The following is a 27530-nucleotide window of genomic DNA, read 5'->3' on the forward strand; positions in this document are numbered from 1 at the left end:
TTCAGGCTATCACTCTGTAATTAATTAATTTATTTATTTATTTTGTATTCAAATTATTATTTTCAATTATAATCATGATAGTTGTTATCTTTATTTATTTTAATAAATCGTTTTGTTTCATTCATTATTCTCATTTTTTATTATTATTCTGTAATTATTTGGCTACCTATCATTTATTCATCATACATACATACATATAATCTATTTATTTATTTATCAATCAATCAATCAATCAATTAATTATAAATGGATTTTTCATAGTTTTATTTTATTTTAATAAGATTTTTTTTATAGAAATAGCTTTTATCCATTTTTATGATTTTACTTGGAAATTTTTCAATTAAAATAATTTCTTTCTTGACGAGTTTGCCATTTATAATAAAATTGCTTAATCTGATTAGATTATTTATTTATTATTAATAATAACTCTCCTTATTCTGAAAGCAATCTGTTCGCGCTCAAATCAAATAAGCTCAAATTAATAAAGAGTTTCTATAGTAATTTGAATAATTAATTCAAAAAGCAAATTAAAAAATAGGAGAGATAGATAAATAGAAAAAATAGATTAGAGCAGTTGCAAACAAAATGGCATTTAGTTCAAAGACTTCTTACTAAATTTATTACGAAGAGCAGTGTAAAATCTACAAGTAAAAAGGTATTACAGGAAATGAAGCTGCTAAGCTTATAGGAAAATAATGGAGCAGCCTCTCTCCTTAGGAGAAAAAACCATATGATGATAAAAAGAAGGAGTATGAGTAATAAGTATTAAGAGAATAAAAAGTCATGAAGGACTTTTAAAAGAAGAGCTAACAAGATAATCAACAAGCTAACAATAAATCTAATGCTACTTAGAAAAATGTAAATGATGAAAAACAAAACAGCTAATAAAAACAAGGAAATATTAAGAAATTTATGAAGGAAGATCTTCAAAAAGAAAAGTAAGATATTCACAAAAAAGTTATTATCAAAAAGGTTGATAGCTCAGGAAAAGTATTATCATCCAACTCTTAGTAGCCCTAAACTTAAAGTCAGTAATCAGAAAAGTAAAAACCTTCGAATTAGCAGCAAAAAAATACTCAAGCTAATAAAGCATCTGAGTAAAAGTAATAGAATAATAATAATAATAATCAAAACTCTCAAGAAAAGAAGGTCTAAAAACCAAAAGAGTAATAGCAATACTTTTAGATGAACAGTGAATAGGAAAATCTTAGAAAATCTAATCACTAAATTTATATTGATTTCTACAAAGAGAGACTTGCTTTTTACTAAAAACGCTTCCCATAGAGAACAGCAAAAGAATTAACTCAAGTAGTTAAAGAAGAGTGGGACTGCGTTAAACTGCAAAGTAAAATTCAATAAAAAAATTAAAAAAAAGAAGTAAAATAAAACAAGGAAGTTTAAACAGTTTAAAAAGAAGGGAAAAAAATAGTTGAAATTGATGGTAAACAATTAGAAGTCCCTAAAAAACCTCTTTCAGGATATCTCAGATACTATTAAGAAGTTTAGCATAAGCTTAAATTAAAAAATCCAGATTAAGCTTAAAATGAAATTGCTAAATTAGCTAGTGATTAATGGAAGGCTTTGTCAAAAGAATAATAAGAATAATACAATAGTTAATATCGTAAAGAATAATTGGAATATACTAATAAAATAAATGAAATCAAATAAAAATATAATATCGTACCTGTTGGAACAAGCTAAAAGAAAACTAAAAAGAACTCTAAAAACTTTATTATCGTAGATAACTAAAAAGTTTTCTATCCTTTGAGACTTGGAGGCTATTTTGTATATTAAAGAGTTGCCAGGGAACAATTAAGTAAATAAAATCATAATCGTGACTCGAGAGAGATTTCTTCAATTATAGGATAAACATGGAAGTAGATGTCTGAGCTAGAAAAATAATACTATGAAAATTAAAGTGAAGTTGAATACTAGGAGCAAAAGAAAAACTTTATAGAAAAATATGGAGAGTTCCCTGAATAAGAAGTTAAAATAAAGCAAAAACCTAGTTAAAAAATTGAGTAAAGCCAGTCTAAAAAGATTAATCAAAAAAGAAAAGCTCCTTCTTAAAAAGCAGAACCAGAAATTTCCAGTGAAGAAAAGGAAGAATAAATTAAGAAAAAGTATGAAAGAAAAATGAGAATAAATTATGATGATGTTGAAAGTGAAATTGAAGATATTTACAGTGACATAGAAAAGGATTAAAAGAAAAAATAAACTAGAGTTTAATACCAAGACGAAACAGATCAAGAAGAAGAAGAAGATGAAATTTAAGATCTTAGAAAATAGAATTTAAACAATAGAACATAGTAAAAAACAGGAAAAGAAGAAAATTTTGATGAAATAGAAAAATAATCTACAAAAAATAAAAAAATTAAAACTGAAAAAAGAAATTCTTCTGTGCCTAAACCAGGTTCTGCTTCTAAATAAACGAATCGTTTGTTTGAAATGTTGAAGCAACCTATATAAGCACCAGAAGGTTTTGATTTTTAATTTGAATGATTTTAGCATAGGATTATTTGAATAATTTAATGTTATTTTGTTATTTAATTTTAAATTTAGATATATTAGAATTTATAGTTATTTATTTATTTGTCTTTTATATACAGTTTTATATAAAAATAAATATACCATACAATATCAGTTAAATATCAAAAAAAATAAAAGTTTTAAATTTTTCTGATTTTGTCATAAAAGAAAATAATATTATGATCTTAATGAAATATTATATACCAATACCGTAATCCTCTCACTTGTTTAAATCAAAAAATTTTTTAAAATCTTAAATTATTGTAATTATTTCATTTTTATTCAAAAGACAGACAAACAAAAATTATATATTTGAATAATGACTTAAATCTAGATTATATTTATTATAGATGCAATCATTTTATTTATGTATTAATTTTTTTTAAAAAGCATATTTTAAATTGCTTATTTTATTTTGTGTAGAGAAAAATGTTATCAAAATCTTGTTCCATAATCAGAATTAACTACTTTTTCAATATTATGTACATAATTTCCTGTAAATACTCCTAAGACTTCGTTATTTTTATGAAGGACAAACTTACAGGGGCCATGCTTAGAATTATGATAAAAACTCCCTTCGTAATAATTTGGAGTTTTATCATTGAGTTAGTTATTGGAAAAATGATAAATTCTGCATTTTCCTTCAGCCATATTCTCTTTGAATTGTCCTTCAATTACTATATTTTCATCTTTGAAGGTATATTTACCATCACCATCAAACTTACCATTCAAAAAGTAACCTTCATATATTTCTCCATTTGGCATCGTGAGCTTCCCTTTCCCTTGCTTAACATCATTTTTAAACTCTCCTTCATAGCATGCTCCATCTTTATATCTATATATTCCAAATCCTTATTTCTAGTCTGATTCAAAGCTTCCTTCATACACTTCCTAATTCTTAAATTTCAATATTCCTATTTTCATTTATCAAACAAGAATCATTAAAATATTTAAAGCATATTTTCTTTTGATCTAATTAAAAAAATTAATAATTAAATAGAATTCTTATTTTGATATAACACTACTTAAAAAATAAAAGTATGCTAAATATTTATTTATTTATTACCTTTTCCATTTTTTTTACCATACTAAAAACTACCTTCGTAAGTGTAATTTGGGTGAGTAATTATGCCTTTACCATGGATTTACCCAAACCTAAAAGCACCTTGATATATGATTTCTTGCTTTTTAAAATTCAATTTTCCTTCCCCATGATACTAATCAGCATCAAATTCTCCATCATATCTGATACAATTAGGATTGTCTTTAGAGAATAATAGAACTCCTCTTCCATTTTTTTAATTATTTTTAACACTTCCTTAATATTTATCTCCTGAATTATATTCAATGATACACATACCATTCGCCTTATTATCAAAAAAATCTCCTTTTAATATATAGTCTTTTGTAGTAATTATTCCACTGCCACAAAATTTATTATCTTTAAATTCCCCTTCATATAAATCCCCATTAGCAAATTTATAAGTTCCTTTTCCATGCATTTTCATTTATTTTTCATCATAACTACCTTCATAAATATCTCCATTTTTTAGTTTTATAGTTTTTTATATCATTTAAGCTTTATATTTTACTAGAATCTAAATTGATTGAAAAGTTAAAAATCTATTAAATTTTAAATTGTAATTAAATCCAAAATAGTAGTTGTTTGTTTCTCAATTACAAAAGCTACTAATTAATCAGAATATTTTGTTGGATTTACAAATTAATATTAATAAATTGATAATATTTTATTTTTTTAAAGCCTTATTATTCTTAAAAGTTTTAAATTTCTTTTATTTAACACATTGAATTAAAAATAAATGATAAAAGTTTCAAAATTAAGTAGTCAAATATCTAATTTGATAGTAAAACAAGTTTAATTTTTTAACATCATTGCTTATTTATTAATTATAAATACTACAACAAAAATATAAAAATGGTAATTTAATTTTTACTGTATAAATTTACCTAAATAAAAATGTGTAAACGATTTCTTTAAATTAAATATCAAGAAATTAAATTAACTCTTCTTTATATTATTTGTAATATGAATGAATACAATTTAGTGAACAAAAAAATCTTTTATAAATATATTGAATAACTATTATTTATTTATCTATCTTATTTATATACTTTTCCAAATAAATATCTTTATTATAAACAAATTATTTTATGTTAAATTTATTGATAGTTTAGTTGGAAATTATTCAAATTCTAATATAAAAAACTTTAAATCTATTTTAGAAATTATTTTTGAATTTTATTAAATAATTTAAAAAAAAATGATAATTAGATTTTCAACTAAAAGAAATTTCTAATTAATAATTTTGTTTTTGTAAATACTCACTTTATTTATTTATTTATCTATCTATCTACTTATTTTTACTTAATGAATATATTTTTTGTTAACAAATTATTTTATGTAAATTTATCAAAAATATAGTTGGAAATTATTCGAATTCTAAGATAAAAACCTTTTAAATACATTTTTGCAATTTTTAAGAAAATTATCTTTAGAATTTTTTAATATAATTTCAAAGACTAAAAATGATAATTTCATTTTCAATTAAAAGAAATTTATAATTATTAGTATTTTTTTGAAAATTGTTATTTTCAGCTCAATTAAAATGCAAAATTTAATGTAAGTTTTATTTTCCTTATGAATTACGATTTGAAGCAGAAATTTCTTTTTTTTTTTAAATTACATGGTTGATTTTTAATTAAATGATCACAAAATATCTTGTTTTTTAACAATTTAATTCCTCAAAATATTAATAAAAAGAAAAAACTTCAGAATTCATCCAAAGTTTTATTAAATTACAAATAAATTTACATATAAAGGAAAGTAAATATAATTATGATAAATTTTAAAGTAGAAACTATCAAAGGTTAAGTCGCTATTTAAAATATATATCTAAAAAAATATATATTTATTAAATATAAATTATAAATAAAAAATTATTAAAATAAATAAAGAAGACTAAACAATAAATGAAGAAGAAACTATTTTTTTTATTAGTTATTTTGAAAGCATTGCTTTTATCTAATGTGACCTCTCTCTAAAAAAGCATAAGTTACTAAAAATTAGATAAAGAATTCAATCCTTCATGTAAAATTTTGTTATCATTTTATACAATGCTAAAAATATTTTTAATTAGAATGCTAATCAATAATCACGAATCTTAAAGCCAACTAAATTGAAAATGTTTGTGTTACTAATGAAATACTATTGCAAGTTCCTCTAGATCAATAAGAATCTTTTAATTTATTTAAAGTGGGATTAGGTAAACCAGAGAAACTTTAATTTGAAATTTAAGATATTTCTGATATGTTAAGTTAAGCATCAGAATGGAGCATGAAAGGAATATATAAAGAATTTGAAGAAGAAAATAAATAGAGACTAAGATTTTTATCAAACTCTGCAGAATATCAAAAAGAAAATGGAGAACTATCAAATAGACTTAAGCTAATTAAAATAGTTTAGCTTCATAAATTTATTGTTTTTGACAGTATATCCTAATCGTCATATATTTCAAATAGGAAGCTCGATATTTTTAATTTAATTAATTAAATTTAAAAGTGTAAATAGTTCACTTATCTTTAAGTATAAGATCATGATTCCTTCTTATTAGCCTGTGATAATAAAATAGTTGAAAAGAAGGAAAATTTATTAAAAGAATATGAATATACAAATGATACTGATTTGGGTGTTAACTAAAAATTAGCAATATTAAATAATAATTAGATTTATATTCATGATTAAGAAAAGGTTTGCAATTTAAAAGGAAAGTGTTTTAAAGTTGATAAAAGCTATCTGATTAAAAATATAAATCATTTCAATATGGACCTATTCTAAATCTAATTAAAATCTACTGAAAGCAGTGATATAGATTATTTTGTTAATATCCCTTACAATATTTATTAACTCAGATCATTTTAAAGAGACTGTCAAATCTGTAGTTTGAAGAATTAAAATTGCCAACTAGACTGTTTCAACAGAAAGAAATCTAGCCAAAATACTACTTAGTAATATGAAAGCTTAATGTACTTTGCAATATACTTTATTCTTTCTATTTTAGTCATAACAGCAATTGTTTGCTCTTTTCTTTTAAATAGAGATAAAAAATCTTTTTAAGAAATGATTTAAACTGTCGCGACTTTTAAACATCCAATAGGTTTATAAAAAATAGAACTACCATAAATATCTACAGAAATATCTTACTTAAAGTCTTGATTATTGTAAAATATTTAATTGACTTTAAAGCATCCAATACTTTTATTTATAAAAAAATAGAAATTCCATAAATAAAAATAGAAATCTCTTAGTTAAAGTCTTTATTAAATAAAAATATTTAATCAACTTAAGTTCTCAAATTTATTTTTAGTTAACAATCTTTTTTTTATAGAGTACAATTCATTCATTTTGTAATTATTAAATTAATATAAAATAATTCAAAATATTTATTAAATTTACACTTTTTATAATTTCATATAAAATACTTTAAATATAAAACGAATAAAGGTATGTTAATCATCTGTTCTAAGATGTAAATTTAATTATATTTACTTCTAATATCTAAATTTATTAACTTTATATTAACTTTCTAAATTTATTTTGGTTTTTAAAATTTAAAAAAGAGTATTTTTTTAAAAATTTTAAAAATAAATATATTTAGAATTTTAAGTTATTTTGCATACTATATAATAAATATATTAATTCATATTTGCTAATTTTATTTAAATATTTATTAATAAAGAAGTATATAAGCTTAAGAAATATAAGACTTTTATTTTCAATCAATAAATATATTTGAATCCAAATAAATATTTAAGAATATCAATAAGCATTACATTATTTAAAGAATAGTTTTAAATATAGTTATTTAGGTATAGAGGTTATTAAGCAATATGAATTCTTATTTTTAATTAAATAAAATAGACTTTAAATTGAATAGATTTCAAATGAGATATCTTGAATATTTTGTTTAAATGGTAATAGAAAAAAAAATTTGAAAACTAATTTTAAAGTTGTAAAGTAATTAATTCAAGCAAATTTTCTAGATAGTTCTATAAAAATAATAAAAATTTATGAAATAGCATGTCGCTTTGATTAATTTTAGAAGAATTATACAAAGAAAAATCTAATTGAATATAATAGAACAAATAATAAATCTTTATTCAACAGATATATAATTCAATTAGTAATTTATTGAATCAGATAAGATTAGGGGGTCAAGTTTTTGATAGGAAAAAAAGAAATCAATCAAAGTTATATAGAAATTTAAGGTATGAGAAAGCTTATGATAATATTTGATGATTGATGGATGATAGAACAAACAAATTCAAAGTCTTTATTTGAATCATACATACATATATCCATAAATAATTAAATAAATACATTCATACACAACTAAAAAAGATGATAAATAATAATGAAGCTTAGATAATTATTATGAGTGAATAAAGGATTGCTCAATAATATGCAATCTTATGATAGCTGATTCAATCTTGATATTGATTAATGCTCAGATATAAGATATCTTGTAATTTTATAAATAATTTAAAGATCATGTTAAGAAGTAAACGATAATAAAAAATTATTTATTTATTGTTATTGAATTTAAATACATTTTGATAATCTTAAGCTTTAGATATAATCAAATATTTATCAAATATTAAATAAAATCAATAAAATAAGTAATAAATACATCATAAAAATGATCGGAACTTTCTTCAATCGTTTCTCTAAAAATTTGCACTCTATTAGCAAATACAATTTTACAAGCAACCCTGAAGCCAAAGTAAGATCATCTTATTTCAAGAATACTATGCAAAATTCAATCTAAACCTTTTAATTAATCAATATCTCGCTCATTTTTTGAGCGCATGTCTATTGAAATCATTCTTTTTAACCTGCAAATCATTTAAATATTTACAAAATAAACTTTATTTATGAAACAAATGAAAAATGTTTTGAATTTACTCATCATGATTACATTAACAAATTCTTCTTAATTAAAAAAGTACAAGATTGTCCTTTTGAGACACGGTGAATCTGTTTGGAATAAGGAAAATCGTTTCACCGGCTGGAAGGATGTCCAACTCTCTCCTAAAGGTATATTTATTTTAGCTATTTCTATTTAACATTATTTGCATAGTCAATAAAATGGGTTTGTTTGCAATTAAAACAGTTTTGAATTGAAATTAAAAAAATAGACAGACAGTTAAATAGATAAATAGATAGATAAAACCATTTTCAATAATTTGCAAAAAAAAGACTTTTGAGTTAAATAAACATGAGTAGAATAAAATATGTTTTTATATAATGATTAGGTATTGAAGAAGCCAGATCTGCTGGTAAGACCTTAAAGCAAAACGGTTACGAATTCGATGTTGTTTACACCTCTGTTTTGACCAGAGCTATCATGACTTATAATAACTTAGCTGATGAATTAGGTTGCCACCATTTACCAGTTATTAAACACTGGAGACTCAATGAAAGACATTATGGTGCTCTCTAAGGTTTAAATAAGACTGAAACTGCTGAAAAGCACGGTGAAGAACAAGTTAAAATATGGAGAAGATCTTACTCAACTCCTCCTCCTGCCCTTGAACTCGATGATGAAAGATGTACCTAAATTTCCTTTTTTCTTCTTTTAAAAATTAAATTTAAATGCTTTTAAAAATTGAGAGTTGATTTTGTTTAGTTAGTTTTATTGCTCGTTCTACTAACAAAATCAAATAAAAATACTTTTTGCTATCTTTTTGATAGAAAAGCTTAGTATTTTCTTTTCTACTTAAAACGAAAATCTCGACAATAGAAAGATTCCTTTGATTCTTTCTTTTTAATTAAAAATCCAAAGCTATCAAAAATCTCAACTAACTTTTGAATTCTACAAATAGTTTTTATTGTTTATTAATAAAAATAATTCTAATTAAATTCAAAAATAAATAGTCCCTGGACACGATAAGAGATACAAGCACCTCCCCATTCAAGCTTTACCTAGAACTGAAGTAACAATAATAAATACCCCCGAAAAATAAACAATTAAACTAATTGAATAAATAAATAGGCTTTATCTGACTGTGTTGCAAGAGTTATTCCTTTCTGGTATGATTAAATTGTTCCTTCTGTCTTAGCCGGTAAAAACGTTTTAGTTGTTGCCCACGGTAACTCTCTCAGATCTATCGTTAAGCATGTTGATAATGTTTCTGAATAAGGTAAATTATCATTTTATATAGAAGAACATAAAATTTATTTTAATTTTTGGCTAATTATTTATAATTCTTTAATGTAAAAAGATATTATTGGTATTAACATCCCTACCAGTGTTCCTTTAATTTATGAATTCGATGCTAACTTCAAGCCTATCAGAAACTACTACTTAGGTAACTCATATATTTTAAATGAGCATAACTAAATAATATAAATAAATAAATTTGATAATAATTAGCTGATCCTGAAGAATTAAAGAAGAAATAAGAAGCTGTTTAGAACTAGGGTAAGAAGAAATGAATAGTTAAAAATATTAGTGAATAAAGATGAGTATTTCAGTTATACAAATAATTTTAGGAGTAACTAGCTAAACTTAGTAGATTAAAATTAAAAATATTTTAATTTAGTCGTAAATATATTTTTTATGTTGTCTGCAAATTAAAAATTAGTTGGTAGCTCATTTATTTATTTATCATTCATTATTTTTATTCTTTTTTTACTTTTATAGCTATTTTCTCATACTGAATATTTTAAATATTGTTATTTTAATAAATGATTTTATTTGATAAAATCAAAAGGCTTAAAAAAAATAATATAAATATTTTTGAAAATTTTTGATTAAAATTTGTATAGAGGTATTAAAAAAATAAATTATTTAATTAATTACTTATGCTTTGTTATCTTTACAAAATTATAATTTGATTTTTTTACTAAATTTTAATCATCATTTTTAAGATTATTAATTAAAAAAATATTTTTTTAATCTTTGAATAATTAAATTTTAAAAGGTATTTTTTAATTAACTATATTAGTTAGAAAAAAACTAAAATAAATGAATATATAAAGGAATATGATTTTACTTTTACATAAAAATTGATTAAAGTTTATTATTTTTTATGATTACTCAGATTATCATTTAAAAGTTTTAGTAATTAAAGGAAATAATATATATTATTGATCTAAGTTTTAGATTGATTCATAATTTTTACTAACTTTAAATATTATTTTATTACATTTAAATAATTACTTATGAAGATAAATTAATTAAAATACTGATAACTTATTAACTAAATTATCTAAAGTATTTTTTAAATTTTAGATGAATGAAAATTATATAATGTAATATTAGCAAGCATTTTAAGTGCCCCATTTTTAGTAATTAACGATGAACTATTATTATTATCAAAAATAAATTTAAAAATGAAATCAAACATTCATTTATTAATTTATAACTTTTAAGTTTTAAATAATTAATTTTATCTAGAAATATAATGTATAAATGAGTGAATGAGTACACTCTTAATTAATTTGAATTAAAATTAAAAATTTTATATAATGAATTTAAAGATACACTCAATATTTATTGTGCTTAATGCTTTTAAAATAGATTTATTTGAATTAAAATTAGGAAAATTTAAAACACTTTTCAAACATTTACTCAAGTTACATCATCAGAATTAATTCCAAAATTTAAAATGTTTTATATACCAGATTATATAAAAACCAGCAATTTATTTTTCATTCATTATTTAGCATGAAAAAATTAATAAAAATAAAAATAATAGTTTGATTTGCTTTGAATTGAATAGAATTGATTGTAAAATCTATGCAGCTAATTTTTAATTTATTTAGTTATTCAATTAATTCATTAGTAAGTGAGAATTTTAACAAAGTTAATATCTATTTATCTATCTATCTATGAAAAATATGTAAAAATAGAAATGATTTTTTGAGATAACTAGCTTAGTTAAATTGAAATTTAGAGAGTTGATGATGCACTTTTGAGAAAGTTGAGAGATGCTAAAATATATGGTCTGAGAATGGAACTCACTATTCAATTTATGATTGAACTTTGATTGAAACAATTTGATAAAAAGGGATAATAACAAACATATGACTATTAATTGTGCAAAACAAATGTATTTTATATATTTAAATTTGCTAAACAGCGTCAATTAAAGATGAATGATTGACTAGCTGTTGTCTTCCAGCTTATTTAATATTTGCTTATTCCCTAACTATTATTGGCTTGCTTCAACTAGTTTTTCTAGACTTTAAAATTTAAAAAATCACAGAGCTATATGCATGCTGCGATTTGTGCTAATTATTTTAAGAACTGAATGATTCAATATTCTCTGAGGATTTGTTTAACAAATTCAACACCTTCAGTGTTAATACGATTGGTAAATCTGTCAGCGCAGAAGTTAGAGTCACGAACATTCTTAGCTGAGAAAACGCAGGTGTTAAGTTCACCTTCCCAACCTTAAAGCTTTCTGAAAACTCTATCTTGGATTTCTTAAACGTTGGCTTTCTTTTTTAATTGAGTGACAGTAGGATGGATAATTTTATGTAAGTTGTTCAAAGCATCTTCCATTTATTGCTTTCTGTCTTCTTGGATGGGAATGAATTCGTAATCACTATAAAAAGTATATTCACGGGTAATCAAATCCTATCTGCCCATATTGACAGTGGCTTCGTAGTTCATCTTTTGGATGGTATCCATTTCTTCGACGTTTTAGGTGGCCATTTCAACTAAATAAAGCTTTCCTTTTTTCCTTTCTTATTAAATTCCCTAAATACTCTATATGTATTTCTTATTATTTCTTTATCTTATTAATATTTATTTATTTTCCTCTCTTTATATCTTCGCAGATATTTCTTTCCTCTTCATCTTTCTTGTTAATTCATTAAAAATCTTTTCTTTCATCAATCAATCAAACAAACAAAGCTAGCTAACTAAAAAGAGTATCATTCATTTTTTATATTTATTTATTGATGATATTCCTTTTTTTATTATTGTTATTTCAATTTTATTTCATTCATTTGATTTCATTTAAAACAGCTCTATCTAAGTATATGTATATATGTATAAGTAAATGTATAAACATATCAACCAATTAATTTATATAAAGAATAAAACAATCTCTGATAAAAAATATTCAAAAGCTCACAAATAAAATGTTTAAATAAATAAATATCTATTCATTTTAAATGCATTTAATTTTATATAAACAAAATTAAAACAAACATATTAACTAATATAAAATTTAAAATACTTTTTATAGACATTTGAATGAATAAATTTAATTATCATTCTATTTTTTATTTAGAAATTTGAAATTATTTTAGTTTATTAAAAATGTTTTAAAAGATGAAAATAAATTTAAATATATGAATTCAATTCTTCATGAAATAAAAATCATAAAGATTTGATGGATTTATTGTCAAAATTAACTAAGCAAAGTTAGATCATTTTGCATTTTTTCTAACTCTTCAAGCTACTTTTTTTCATTTTGCTCTTGCTCAAATTTTTCTCTCTAATTTTATAGTTATTTGGTAAATATTTATATTAATTTAGAATAAAAAATTACCTCCAACTTCAAAATATTCTACTATATTTCTAAATCTCTTTGTTATCTTTTAATGTATTTCATTTCGTTTTAATATTTAGTTCTATTTTCAATAAAAATTATTAATAAAAATTATATAAAAATTCAAAGTTACTTCTCACTGTTGAATTTTTGAGTACTTTCTGCTATTTATTAATTGAGCAAATCTATTTAATAATCTCTTTCGTTTAATTCTTATTGCATGGTATCAAGTTTAGATTTCAATTCTTATAATTCATTTTATAAACTTTGAATGTCTGGATTTAATTTTTCAGTATAATGATTATCATTAAAATTTAAATTATTCTCATCACAATTTTCTAGCAACTATTCAAAGTTTTCCATTTGAATTATACTCTAATAAAACTGTTCTATTTACTTTGCTTCTTTCCCTTTCTCTCTTTCTGCCTAAATGCTAATAGCACTATTTAAAAGCTTACACAAGTCTATCTACATATTTTAATTAAAATATATCAAAAAATCAATTTAAAATTTTATTTATTTATCAAGGAAATCAATTACCTAACTATCAAAAGCCCACTTAAAAATGAGATTGTTTTCCTAAGCAGAGATTATTTAACAGTTTTATAAGACATAAGAAAAAGCATTGTTTTTATTTGGACACAATTCAGTTTTGTCTTTTCTTAACATAAGATTTGAGTTTTTCAAATTAAAATTTTCTTGCTTTAACTAGTTTATTTCTTTGGCTAATGCAGCAATTTATTATTCTTTTATGTATAATTAATCTTAGTAATCGAGTTAGCTAATGCTCTAATAATTCATCGCCTATTAACTTTCCTATAAACTTTATCGTTCCTTCTTTTCTTTTTCTAATAACTTCATTACTCTGTCTACAAAACCAATTATAAAAGAAAAAAATTACATTTATTAAATGAAAAATTATTAAATTTACCTTTTTCTTCATTTACTTTAAGGATAAGCTTATCAAGAGGGTCTTCTTTAGGTTAAATATTTTTTAATTCTTTTTCTTCTTCGTTATCACTAAATTATAAGTCATTAATTTTTATAATAGAAACTCTTCTCGATTAATTATTGACTGAATTGTATTAAGAGGAGTAATTATGTGCTTTAAACTAGTTTGTATCATAGTTTTTAGTATCATTCGCAAAATTACTTACACATTATTTTTTATTTTAATACAAATTGTCAATGCTCTTTAACTTATTATTATTATTAGCCATAACTTCAGTAAATGCTTCTTATCTATTGTAGCTATCTAAACATCTCTTAGAGCTGTAGTTTTCCTCATTATTAATGTTTTTTTACCTATAAAAATCATTTTGAAACTATTAAGCAGAACTTCTTCTAACTGAAGAATAGTTTGTTTGGAAAGAACTGTTTACTGAGCTATATTAACTTTGGAAAGAGTCATTTAATTAAATTTATTTTAAACTTTTTTGGTTTTTTATATCTCTATCAATTGCGAATTCTTATTCCATCAGCATATCTACTATTTTTTACAATTGGCTTTAGATCTTTGAAAATTATGTGTTATTAAGTTGCTTTAAATATTCTATTGTCAATCCTTCTAGATTCAAATTAGGGATGTTTTCTATTTTAATTCTATCAGATAAGTTCATATCTTTGATTTTTTTATCATTCTTTAGCTTATAATCTCTAATAAACTAGCAGAGCTAGACTATTGATACAAAATATTTTACTTTTTATACAAAAAATAATTTTAAAATGCTTACTTGCTTCATCAATTTAGTGCTAATAGGGAGAGGTACTTTGGTTTACTTGTTTCATTTTTATCTATTTTTAATATTAAAATTTATGGTAAATAGAAGAGTTCTAATTTTTCAGTTTGATTCCTATTAAATTTTCAACGAATATATTTTGATAAGTAATCAGAGTGTTTGTTTTTCCTTTATAAAAATTAATTAATTTTTTTGTTTATTTGTTACTTGATTTACGAAAAAAATATTGTGAAAATACTTTAAATAATATTTTTATTATCATTTAGTTATTGACATAGTTTAAAAAATAAAATATTCTTATTATCACTTTTTTTCTTTCTATATTGTCAATTAATTCCAGCCAAATATTTGATAGCAAAATATAAAGCATTTAATACTTTTCTAAAAATATTTTAGAAGATTAATTTTTATTTAAATTATTTTAATCAGTTAAAAATAAATAAAAAATTATCTTTATTTAAAAATAAAATGCTAAAATTATTCTTAGTAGCAAATAGAATTACAAAATAAAATAAAATTAAATTAAATTAATTAATCTTTTTTTTTTCAGAAAAATTTTCAAGTATTATTTTGTAAGTTTTTAGGTATAAATAAATAAAGATAGCTTTTATAATTAAGACAATTTATTATGATCGATCATAAGATACTTTTAAAAATAATATTATTTTAATTATATTTTTGTTGATAATTTATAGTGGATAATTATTATCCTTACTGATTTTTTTTAATTTTTTATCATTTAACCTTATTTATTATATATTATAAATTTTATAAATTCTTTCTTTATTATTCTTAGTAGCAAATAGAATTACAAAATAAAATAAAATAAATTATTCTTTTTTTTTTCAGAAAAATTTTCAAGTGTTATTTTGTAAGTTTTTAGGTATAAATAAATAAAGCTAGCTTTTATAATTAAGACAATTTTTTATGATCGATCATAATATACTTTTAAAAATAATATATTTTTATTATATTTTTGTTGATAATTTATGGTGGATAATTATTATCCTTTTCTACTGATTTTTTTAAATTTTTTATCATTTAACCTTATTTATTATATATTATAAATTCTTTCTTTATTATTCTTAGTAGCAAATAGAATTACAAAATAAAATAAATTATTCTTTTTTTTTTCAGAAAAATTTTCAAGTGTTATTTTGTAAGTTTTTAGGTATAAATAAAGCTAGCTTTTATAATTAAGAAAATTTTGTATGATGATAATATATTTATTATATTTTTGTTGATAATTTATGGTGAATAATTATTATCATTTTCTTACTGATTTTTAAAAAATTTTTATCATTTAACCTTATTTATTAAATATTATAAATTCTTTCTTTCGAGTTGAGTTATTTTTGATCAAATATTTAGAAATCTAATTGAATTTAATAATTTATTCTATTCTATTTTAAATTAAATTAATTTTATTGTTAAATCCTCTCTAAATCTGATAAATACTTTTTTTATTTATTTTTTATAACAAAAATAAACGACATCTATGTTTAAACTTATTATACTTAACTTAATTTATCTACATGTTTATTAAAAAATTTACTAAACTTACATGGTTTACTTAAATAAATTTTTTTAATTATTTTTATCTTTTAATATTTTGTTCTTCATGTTTTAATTATTATAAAAAAGAAGATTAAAATGAATTAAATTTATTTAAATTTGGCCATTTTATTAAGCTTTATTAAAATTGATTAATTATTTCTATAATAACATTTTTAATATTATTTATGATCATCTAAAAATCTTTAAATTAAATTTAGAAAAATCTTGATGCTTAATATTTACAAATTAAAAAAAAGTTTAAAATTTTGTTTTTTTGATAATTAATTAATTAAGTATATGCACAATATTTTATTGAAAAGAGTAATTATTTGAATTTGATAATTATTTATATTTTATATTTAAAAACTGTTCAAGTACAGTAACAAATTTTTAATATTCTTTGGTTTGGAAAGTGTAAACTAACATATTTGTTAATAATCAATCAATCTAATTAATTAACTATTTAGCAATATCAAATAACTACAAATATCCTTCAATATAATTTTGTCTTATAAGTAAATATGGAAGATTAGCATAAGAAGGATATTTTCGACTAGATTTCAGTCACTAAGATTAGGCTTTTAGAATTTTTTTTGCAAGTTCCTGAAAATAAATTACAAAAGTTTTTGAAGTTAGAGCCTGATCTTTGCTGTGTTCCATTAAGAAATGTAATTAACTTTTCATAATTTTGTTAAAAACGTTTCTAAAAATTAAAAGCACAATGGGTAAGCATTAGGCATTAAAGCTTTGAAAGGAATTTCTAAGAGACTGATTAAAAAAAATGTCTTTGTAAAATCCCTTCTGAGAGATGCATGGGTGATTACTAGATTAAGAGTTTATTATTTATTCAAGTTAGCAAATATTCATATGGAAAAAGTAGACTTAGATAAATATTAAGAATGCATTAAAGAAGCAGAAAAGGAAATAATTAATAGATTAAACACTCATGAAGACGAAGAAGCTCACGTGTTCAATGCTTTACTTAAAATAGAAGAGCTCAAATAACACGTGAGAGCTCACGATCTGGATATGTTGATATCTGACTATGAAAGAATTAAAGAATATATTAAAAAGATTAAAGAAACTGATTTTGGCTACTTACTAAATTTAAGAATTAATGCAAGTGTTGGATACGCTGCAAAGTTGATTTCCAATGATATTGTTTTACCTTAAAGATTTCATCAAGTTGTGCAAATATACACAACTCATTATGAAGAGAAAAAGCAAGTTGTATTTGTAGACGGAAATGATCATTTTATTTATTATTTTTCTCAACTTTAACTTTGCAAATACATGCAGAGAGTTGAGCAAATCAGTCAAGCTCTTGAATTAGCTTAAAGGATGAAAACTAGTCTAATGCGCAAGAAACTTAAAATGAAGGCCAAGCTTAAAGAGCATTTATTTTCTGAATTTACTCATTTTTTTGAGGCGTGTATAAGCTTTTTGCAAAACGATTAAAGTCCAAGGATTTTTGATTGTAAGAAGAATATGAAAAAGAAAAAAGAAATGATCATATAAAGCCTATTCAATTTTTATGATGATAAGGAGGAACAATTATAAGATAAAGAAGCAGAAAGATTACAAAAGGAAAAAGATGAAATTGATGAAGCAGAGTTAAATAAGCTAAATATTAAATACCAGCAAGATTATAAGCTTGTTGGTAGTCTCTCTAAATATCTAAATAATCTTTAAGTGAAAAAAGAAGATAAATAGATGGGTATTTTTGGGTTTACAAAGTAGAATCAAAAGCAGCAATAGCAAATATTTGAGGAACTGCAAGAAAAAATACTTTAGAAATAAAATGATGAACAATAGCAAGAGAATTTAAATTAATAAATTGAGGATTAAAATCTGAATCAATAAATTGAGGATAAAAATTTGAATCAGAAATAAAAAACTGTTCCTTCTTAAAAATCAATAGTTAATATAATTTCTTGCAGAAATATATAGTAAATTAACTTAGTAAAATCAAAAACTAATCCACCTCATTAAGAAGAGGTTGATGACTTTGAAGAAAAGTTAATAAAAAACGAAAAGAGAATGCACACTGAGGGAGATAAAGAGGAAAACAACTTTCAAAGCTTGGATACTATTTTTGATTATTTTGGATAAGAGAAATAAAATTTTATGAAAAATAAATTGAAAGTTTAGAAATAATATTAAAAAAATTAGAACTATTTTAGTAATGAACCTCTCTAAACAGAGAAGATGAAAGTTTTCCATAATTAAAAGGAAAAGTCTAGCTCTCAAAGGTCTATTTAATTAAATTAGCAGAGGCTATCTCTAACACTAAATAGCAATTAACTAAAAAATATAAATTTTGATGAACTAAACAAATAAAAAGTACAATCAACTAAAAGTATAAATAGTATTAAAAGTGAGCTATTAATATAAGATTTTGTGAGCTAAGCAAACTAAAGTTTATAGAAAAAATAATAATCATCTGAATCTGAACTTTTTCAACAACCTTCGAGTAGAGCAATTAATTTTTAATCATCTAATAATTTATTGAAGCAAGAAGGAGTAATCAGTGATAGAAAAGGAAGTTAGAAATAAATAATTATGGAAATATCTGAGAGGTTGCAATCACAGTAATCTGATAATTAAGCAAATTCTAGAAATAACTAAAAACTTTTAAAAGATAACTAGATAGCTTCAGGTGAATACCAAACTAACTCTGCTGAAAATTACATTAAAGATGAATTTCAAATATTCCAAAACAAGTTTAGTGTTACTATCGAAAAAGACACTCCTAATGGAGTTGAATCATAATTAGAATAATTCAAGAATCACTTTTTTAAAAGCAGTAGCAGCAATAATATAAAAATAAATATTAATTAGCCCTAACACTCACAGAGCAGCAGTATTGAAAAGGAAGAATAAGCAGCACCTCAAATACAAATATATGAAAATTAGCAAAATGAATAAAATAAAAATGAAACTCTTAACAATAAAAAAATGACAGTTTAAATTGTAAAAGAAAAAGACAACTTAGCAGGAAAGCACAAAAAATCAAAAACTCTCTAGCAATTTGATAAAATAACATCTTTTTTAGATTTATATCGTAACGATATAGCCGCTAAATAAACTACCACATAATCTACATAAAACAGCAATAACAGTATTAAAATAATTTAAAAAATTCACAAATTTAATAATTAATCACAAAATTAAATTGAAGATTCGTTAAATAAAAATCAAACTTAAAAAAATTAAAATGAAATTTTACAAAATCAAAATGAAATAATGCAAAATTAAAATGAAATTTATTCCAATGCTAGAAGGAACCACTCTCTCAGAGATAGTAATTCTAGCAGGTTTAACAATATTCCAAAAGAATCAAGCCAATAGCACAATAATTTTATTACAGAAAGTAGTCTGTAAAACTAATCTCAAATAACAACGTAATAATCACAAAGAAATCAAAGTCTCAAAATTAAAATAATTCCTTCAGAAGTTGAGAAATTTCATTTAGCTCCCTTTTTCAGTTAAAAAAATATGATGAAGCACTTAAATCACAGAAAGAAAATCCCTTCTCAATAAGCAGAAAGCTTTTAATCTCCAAACAAATCTTTGGTTACATAAACTCAAATAAATAGCAGTTCAAATATGAACTTTTAGAGCCAAACAAAAGAAACTAATTAAAGTAATTTAAAATACATTGAAACTCTTAACACCGAGAAATCTTTTTTATCAAATACAAATAGTAACAATTATTTTCAGTAAATCCCATCACCACCAAATAATAATAACATAAAAATTACATATTCTGGAAATAAAATAAGAAAACTCTCACTTCTTTCTTCTAATAAAACTATCAATCAGCCATTCCAAATTCAAAATCAAGATGCTGTGCTTGAAGAAAACAATATTGAAAGCGAAGATGATCAAGGCAAGTCAATCCATAATAAACTTAATTCATAAAACAAAATAGCAATTTAATAAAAACTTAAGACATAATAAAATAGCAATGAAAATCCTCCCACAAATATCAATAGTATATTTAATAAAATAAACAAGAGAAAGAGCCATCAATCTACCTTTACAGTCAATTAAAGTGGTATGCAAACCTAATAAAATATAGCTCCAAAAACACAAAGAAACTCAATGTCTGATTTGTAAGAATCATATCAGCTAAATAAAGCTTCTCATAATGATATGCTAGAAAATGTTGATACAGACATACATTCTTTATCAAGTCAAACACTTCAATTATCTCTAAAAAATACGGGAAGATCAACAAAAAATAAAAATGAGGAAGAGTAGCAAAATAAAATCAAAGAATATTTTTAAAAATAAAACTAAACTTTTGGGAATGATGAAAAATATGGACTTCTTCAATTGTACCTAAATAAAATGCTTTACGTGAATCCATATGATTATTTACCTAAAAAATCACCAAAAGAAGTTTATTCATTTATGAAAAATAAATTTACTAAAACTGAAACATCTTAAAGTTAATCCTCCTAAATGTATTAATTAGATGATATTTAATAAAGTAATGACTAAATTATTGAGAATGTTTAGTTTTAAGACTAGGCAGCAGCAAATTTAAATGCTATTAATTAATAATTGTAAGTAGGAAATGAAGATTTTTAACAGATAAGAAAGAGTTCTTTTAATTCTTAATCTCATAATAAATTTACAGCTAACCATAAATCACTAGATTTTATATTTGCTCAGCAATAAATGTAATTATCTTAAGCTTAGATGCATAAACACTCATAAACTTAAACATCAAATTTATAATAGTAAAATGTACCATCTATCAATATTAATCTTTTAGCCTAGCATAGAAATTCAATTAGTACTTAACAAAATTCTATCACAAACTAGTAGAACAGGTCCTTCCTAAGCTTATAACGAAACTCTGTTGCATTAAATAAGCACCAAAATGTTGCTATGACCCATAGAAACTCAGCAATAAGTGCATTTTCAGAACCAAGGGCTAGTTAATATTTAAAAGAAGACCTTTCACAGCAAACCCCTTAAATTAAAATTAATTCAAATGCTAATATTCAAGCATAAGAAAAAAAGTATTTTTACTTATTAAGCAAATTATTAATTAAATTTTTTTAATTATCCAAAATAAAACAAAAGGAGCAGTGATCCAAAACATAAAAGCAATAACAATAGCTTGGATGAAAACGAATCAGAAAAGCTTAGAATAACTGTATTTTTAAATAAATTCACCTTTTTTTTTAAAATAATTAATTTTGTTTTTTCTTTTTAAATAATTAAAATGTATTTTAAATAAATCTATCTATCAATCAATCATTTTTTTAATATTAATTTGGTTAAACTTTTGATAAAAAGCTGATTGAATAAATTTAAATGGCGAAGGATGAAATAAAGCAGGAATAAAGGCAAAGTTACTCAAAATAAGTTACTTTATTTACGTTAAATAGTCTCCATTCATAAGAATCAATTGGGTCTGGAACTAAAGAAAATAAATCGAAATTTGCACCATAAAGCACAAAAATATCAGCATTTAAGCCTAAACTATTTACAAAGTAAAATTTTTTCAACAATTAATATTTTTTAATTCATTTTTTATAAATCTTTGTTTAAATAAAATAGAAATAGTTTTGACTCAGATAAATCAGATCAGTCAAATTCTCCTGTTGGAGAAAAGACTGTAAGAAATTTTAATTTATTGAAGAGATCAAAAGCATTTGAAAAGATAGATGATGAAGAAGAAGAAATAGGATCATAGTCGTAGCATCCATCTACTTAGATGCACTCTGCAACAAGTCCAAATAACGATTAAGTGAAGTCTATAAATAGCATAGCATTTATTTTAGCTAGTAAAAAAAATTGGTTTAAGGTTTAAAATAAAGAATTAACATTAAGTCAGCGCGTAACAAGGCAATAGATTGCAAATGATGAGATTAGCTAAAAGATTATGCAACTCAGACTTAAATTTCCATCATTTTGTTTTAGTACTCACAGAATAGGTAGGTTTTAGAATTGGAATGTGCGTTATGTTGAATATTATCATGAAAACAAGTGCTTCTAAATTAATTTTTTAGGTGCAGATAATCTTTTCTATAAAATGTTTATTCCAGCAAAACAGCTTAAAGACTTCAATCACAGCTAAAATAAGTTTATTACTATATGGCCAATAATACTTGATTATCTTTAAGATTATATGGAGTAGAAAAAAATTATATTAAAATTTAGTGATGATACAAATTAATAAAAGAAGATTGAAATTAAAGATAGTGGTATTTCAAAATACTTTTAAGAAAATAAAATTGATTCTACTGTCACTGAAGTAATTAATAAAATTATAGCTTATAAGAATCGAAAGGATTAAATTGATCAAAATGAATCCCTCGAATCCATTAAATCAGAATCTAGTGACGAAGAAGAAAGTTAAAAAGATTTAGATTCTGATGAAAAAATTAATAACAATAATAAAAATAAAAAGAAAAATCCATACAGATTCTTCCTTGGATTAGCCCGTAAAAATTCTTACTTCCCAACACCAAGAGATGCTCTAGCTGCTGCAAAGATAAAAAAGATTTTTGAAATTCTTCTTTTTAGGTTCATTTTTAATTTAAGCTTTCAAATATTTAAAATTAATTCATAAACTAATTTAACAGGTACATGTATGACTAACTCCGTCCAACTGGTAAAAAGCTCATTTTGAAAAAGGATGCCTCAACTTAGAAGTATAAAACCCTCTCAAAAAAAATCTAAAAGCTAGAAAATGATCTAGAAAAAAATACTTTTAATTAGCTGTTTAAAAGTAATCAATTTTCTTTAAATTATTCTTGACTTGACGATAAATATTTAATTAAAATCTTTTTTAAAAAACTTTATGACAATAAAAATTCTATTTGAAATGATTTTAATTGAATTAAAAATAACTTTTTATGTTTTTTTATTTTTAACAGAAGCACCTACAGGAAATTCGATTGATAAATTAACTTCATAAAAATTTGGAATGCTTTAACTAAGATAAAAAGTGCAAAAAGATTTAATGAAAATACCAGATAAATAAGAGTATTAGATTGAATAGATATGGAAACTGAGATATAGAGAGAATTTGTATTAACTGTGTTCTTTTATATTAAAGACTAAAGAAAATTGGTTTTATTTTGTAAGCTTAAACCTTGCCTTTAAGAAAGATCATAATGCTCTTCTTTAGGTGTTCTTAAAGAAAAATTCTAATAAAAGTCTTAAAGATTCATTTGAAAAAATAATCTCAATTTAATTACTCCATAAACCTAAATAAGAAAAAAATATTGAAGAGTAAATATAAGAATAATAGCTAAAAGAATAAAAAATACTGCAGCTAATTGAACTCTAATAACAGTAAGAGTCTACTCCTAATAAAAGATACTCTATTTAGAGAAACTAATCTGCTAAATTGAGTACTTTTTCTTAAAACAAATTATTGACAAATATTCCTACTTTACAGAAAGATCCAGACCCTAAAAAGAGTATCAGCAGACAGAAAATATTTTAAGAAGGCGATTTTAAGGAGATTCTAAGATATTTTGATTTAAATAGCATTATAAGAGGTATTGTAACAACCTAGAAAATACCAAAAACATTTAAAAATATCGCAATTAAAAATATAAAGAAAAGAATTGTAATTACAGAAGAATAACTCTTTTTAAGACTGTAATCAATAATTATTAATCGTTCAATTTTATTTTTGTTAAAATTATTTCAACTTATATTTAATTAGGGATAAAATAGATATTATTAGTAGAAAAATGTTAAAGCATCCTCCTATCATAGTATAATAAGACATTCCTGATTCATCAGATCCTAGAATGAGAGATTTTCTAACTAAATAAACTCCTTTTAACCCTTTGTTTGATTATGCCTATAAAAAATCTGATTTCCGTTAAGAGAAAGGGCAAGGCAAATAACATAATCTTGACTAAAGCATGGATCTCTCCTCTGAAGATAGTGATGATTTTCATGGATTCCTAAGTGAAAACAAAGTTTAATACATCAAAGAAGTGCAAGAAGATTTTGAGAAAATAGAGAAAGCTGAAAAAGCTAATAATTACTACTTTGAAGAGTTACACTTTAAGTGTTCATGCAATATGAAGCAAAGCAACGACTCTATTTATCTAAAATATTAATATTAGGGTACTGTATTTTATCTTAAAGTTACTATGCATGGAGAAGAGCACACTGAAAATGACCATTTTACAGAAAATATACATGCTCATCTTGACATAACAGTTATAGCTCCTAAGCTAAGATTTAGAAAAACATATTCTACAAGCAAGAGAAAAGCCCTTCTTCTCTTCAACAGCTTTAAAAAGTAAATATCTTTTAATCAGAAATTTTTAACCAAAAATAACTTAAAAAGCAAATGATTTTTAATTAAATTATTATTTTTAAAAATATCTCATAGGATTAAATATAAAAATGCATTTGATCCTCCAATTTTCTTAAAGACTAGAAAAAGAATAGAATTAGATTTTCAAACAAACATCTAAAGAGTTTCAAGAAGAAAAACTATTGGTGAAATCATGCAAAGAAAAGAAGTCAAAATATTAAATTTATCTGAGCTGCCATCTTTCGAAATATTGAAATTGGCTTTATTAAAAAATTCTTCATAAATGGAAAGCTTAAGATCGTTTAAAAGATTTTCTATTGTGGATTAAATAGGGTCATTTGGAAAGGTAATTTATTTAACAAAATACATAAAAATAAATATGCAAAATGTAAATAGGTTGTAGTAACAATGACAATATTCCATGATTTTAAATTCGGTAAATTATACTCTCTTGAGTTTCAAGATTTTACCTCAAAGTCAAGGCTATATAGAATAGCTCTTAACGATAACGATTTAGGAGATTTATTTGGTATCAAGTTATACGATGATGACAATGGAGATACCATAATAAAAATCATAAGAAGGATATGCTACCATGTAAGATTTGAGCAATAAAATGTCTATAGAGTAATTAATTAATTGTTAATTAAATATTAATTATTAATTAAAATATTTTTACATTTTATTTTTATTGGAAAAAAGGTGCCTTTTCTTCATTTTAGAGAGGAATAGTACAGGAAGGGACTGTCTTTAAACAAAAGAAACTTAATAGATAGATTGAGAAAGAATGAGTTTTATGGAAACTACAGAAGATTTTACAATAAAATAGTTAAATACACTTTTGAAAAAGAAAATTTAAATAAGAATAAAAAACTTTATTTAATTGATGCCTAAAGGAAACACAGCAGAATTATTTTTCATAAAGTATTTTTCCATCAGAATGAATATTTTATTATGACGATTAAAAAAAGCTTGGTCTTACAGCAATTTTGGATGATATTTATATACGTTCCTAAAACAAGTAGAAGAATCATGGGATACATTCAGAGCAGAGATATAGAGCAGATATAATTTTAAAATCTTAATAAGGATATGGGATTATTTGAAATTTATGATAGGGATTAGCCATTTAAAAGTTATTAGGATTTCATCACTGAAGTTTGCAAAAATGAATTAAAAAAAAGTCCAGTGACAAACCAGGTTAGAAAAAAAACGTTCTTAAGAGAGTTTTAAAAGAAATTAAGTTAAAAAGTAAAAACCTAAAATAGCATTTAGTTAGATAAAATTAACGATGGGAGTGCGCCTTCCAGTCCTGATATGATTCATATGGATAATTAATATGAAGAAGAAGATTAACTTGAATTACCCTCAGAAGATGAACCTGTTAAGTAAATACCAAACTAAAAGATTTCTCCAAGATTAATCCTTGAATAATAAAAAATAATCTTACCATAAAAAATAATTTAACGACATGAAAAGAGATATGGTACTCATATACATTTTAATCCAATCCAAGAAGAATAAACTGATACACAAATGAAACTTGTCTTAGAAGAAAAATTCCATTAAATTACAGGATAAATTAGTAAAGCATATAAGCAGTCATATGTGCTTTCTTATAGACTTTCCAATCTTTCTTAATTTGTAGAAATGAAAATTTGGGAAGGTAAGATTTGTTTGTTTTTTATCTTACTTTTACAGTTTTTTTTTTTTAATTTTATTATTGATATACAACATAATTTTTCTCCTTTTAAAAAGAATCATTTGAAATAAAAAAATTAATTTATAGATATTAATTTAAAAATTTTATGAAATTTGTGATAGTTGTGATCGATCAAAAAAAATTTATTATGTTAAACAAAAATAAATATTTTAAATTAATTAATCAGATCAATTTTAATTTAAATTTAAAATTAATAAAAAGATATCACTAGTAAAATGGTTTTAAAGTACAAAGGATAAAGCTATGTAATGCAAATGGGTAATATATCAGTTCCGATGCAAGAATTCATTAACTCAAACTAGATTTAAACAGATTAAGGACCTGAAATTTTTGTTGAATATTTTATAGGCAAATAGCATAATTAAGGAGAGTACTTAGTGACTTAAAGCTTTGAAGAAATATCTTATCCCTCTTCACTTCATTACTATATATATTTGAGATTTTATCACTTTAGCTAGGTTGGTATTATGCATAAAAAGGTTAACTTAAGAGAGTTATTAAATTTATTTATAGCTGACGGATATTACAAATATTAAACTAATTACATGCACTCTAAGCTATAGTTATAAGATTTAGTTTAGCTGTGTGATTTTGTCAGTTATAAATTAAAAACAGGTACGTATGGAAGTATTCTGAATTAGAATTAATTTTAATATAAAAGAACTGGATTAGAAAGTTATTCTCGTAAAACACTATAAACTCTAGTTAAAGAATAAGAACAAGAAGAGGGAGAAAATGGAGTTGTTGAAAAGTTTGTTTTTTAACCAAAACCTTACAGTATAGTCAAAGTATACATAAAAAGAGCTAACAGAATTGTAGAATTTGTTATTTACACTCCATCTACTTTTTAAACATTTAAGAAAAAATACAATATATCAGAAATTTCTCTATCAATTCCATTTATTAATCTTTATCTTAAAGCAGGTCTTTACCGTCCTTTAGCAAGGAATATTTTGAAACTTCTTCATAAAGAGTTATCCTTTCATTTAAAAAACTCTTTAAAATAAAAACAGATCTCAAATATTTGAAATTTTATATTATTAACTTTCATAATATTTAATATATTTTAATATTTTTAGTTTTG

At 22.7% G+C, this 27530-nt stretch overlaps 7 protein-coding genes across 7 annotated transcripts; 4 read left to right on the forward strand and 3 right to left on the reverse strand. All coding sequences in view use genetic code 6, as the record gives it.

Annotated features, from left to right (window-relative positions):
• Positions 1–525: 525 nt before the first annotated feature.
• Positions 526–2502, forward strand: TTHERM_00641210 (high mobility group (HMG) box protein; the record flags this gene model as incomplete). Its single annotated transcript, XM_001015338.2, has 1 exon — positions 526–2502. The coding sequence occupies exon 1, from the start codon at positions 586–588 to the stop codon at positions 2500–2502; it is 1917 nt and encodes a 638-aa protein (XP_001015338.1). The 5' UTR covers positions 526–585.
• Positions 2503–2964: 462 nt separating this feature from the next.
• On the reverse strand, positions 2965–4103 carry TTHERM_00641220 (phosphatidylinositol 4-phosphate 5-kinase; the record flags this gene model as incomplete). The annotated part of the gene is made up of 2 exons (XM_001015339.1): positions 2965–3443; positions 3596–4103. The coding sequence occupies 2 exons, from the start codon at positions 4101–4103 to the stop codon at positions 2965–2967; spliced, it is 987 nt and encodes a 328-aa protein (XP_001015339.1).
• Positions 4104–5520: 1417 nt separating this feature from the next.
• TTHERM_00641230 (transmembrane protein, putative) lies at positions 5521–6763 on the forward strand (the record flags this gene model as incomplete). Its single annotated transcript, XM_001015340.3, has 2 exons — positions 5521–5638; positions 5688–6763. The coding sequence occupies 2 exons, from the start codon at positions 5521–5523 to the stop codon at positions 6761–6763; spliced, it is 1194 nt and encodes a 397-aa protein (XP_001015340.1).
• A 1483-nt stretch (positions 6764–8246) lies between these two features.
• On the forward strand, positions 8247–10045 carry TTHERM_00641240 (2,3-bisphosphoglycerate-dependent phosphoglycerate mutase; the record flags this gene model as incomplete). Its single annotated transcript, XM_001015341.3, has 7 exons — positions 8247–8330; positions 8554–8644; positions 8863–9159; positions 9485–9543; positions 9603–9750; positions 9832–9918; positions 9984–10045. The coding sequence occupies 7 exons, from the start codon at positions 8247–8249 to the stop codon at positions 10043–10045; spliced, it is 828 nt and encodes a 275-aa protein (XP_001015341.3).
• A 1825-nt stretch (positions 10046–11870) lies between these two features.
• On the reverse strand, positions 11871–12452 carry TTHERM_00641250 (hypothetical protein; the record flags this gene model as incomplete). Its single annotated transcript, XM_001015342.3, has 1 exon — positions 11871–12452. The coding sequence occupies one exon, from the start codon at positions 12450–12452 to the stop codon at positions 11871–11873; it is 582 nt and encodes a 193-aa protein (XP_001015342.2).
• Positions 12453–12969: 517 nt separating this feature from the next.
• On the reverse strand, positions 12970–15015 carry TTHERM_00641260 (hypothetical protein; the record flags this gene model as incomplete). The annotated part of the gene is made up of 6 exons (XM_001015343.2): positions 14850–15015; positions 14048–14794; positions 13657–13985; positions 13250–13584; positions 13117–13198; positions 12970–13062 (listed from the first exon to the last, which is right to left on the reverse strand). The coding sequence occupies exons 1-6, from the start codon at positions 14902–14904 to the stop codon at positions 12970–12972; spliced, it is 1641 nt and encodes a 546-aa protein (XP_001015343.2). The 5' UTR covers positions 14905–15015.
• Positions 15016–16933: 1918 nt separating this feature from the next.
• TTHERM_00641270 (hypothetical protein) lies at positions 16934–27474 on the forward strand (the record flags this gene model as incomplete). Its single annotated transcript, XM_001015344.2, has 12 exons — positions 16934–17080; positions 17130–21448; positions 21513–21585; positions 21729–21925; positions 21993–22961; positions 23021–23166; positions 23315–24047; positions 24115–24705; positions 24799–25069; positions 25120–25350; positions 25426–26389; positions 26648–27474. The coding sequence occupies 12 exons, from the start codon at positions 16934–16936 to the stop codon at positions 27472–27474; spliced, it is 9468 nt and encodes a 3155-aa protein (XP_001015344.2).
• Between the last annotated feature and the right edge of the window lie 56 nt (positions 27475–27530).

The sequence above is a fragment of the Tetrahymena thermophila genome (genome assembly GCF_000189635.1).
Source record: "Tetrahymena thermophila SB210 genomic scaffold scf_8254653, whole genome shotgun sequence".
Taxonomy (NCBI): domain Eukaryota; phylum Ciliophora; class Oligohymenophorea; order Hymenostomatida; family Tetrahymenidae; genus Tetrahymena; species Tetrahymena thermophila.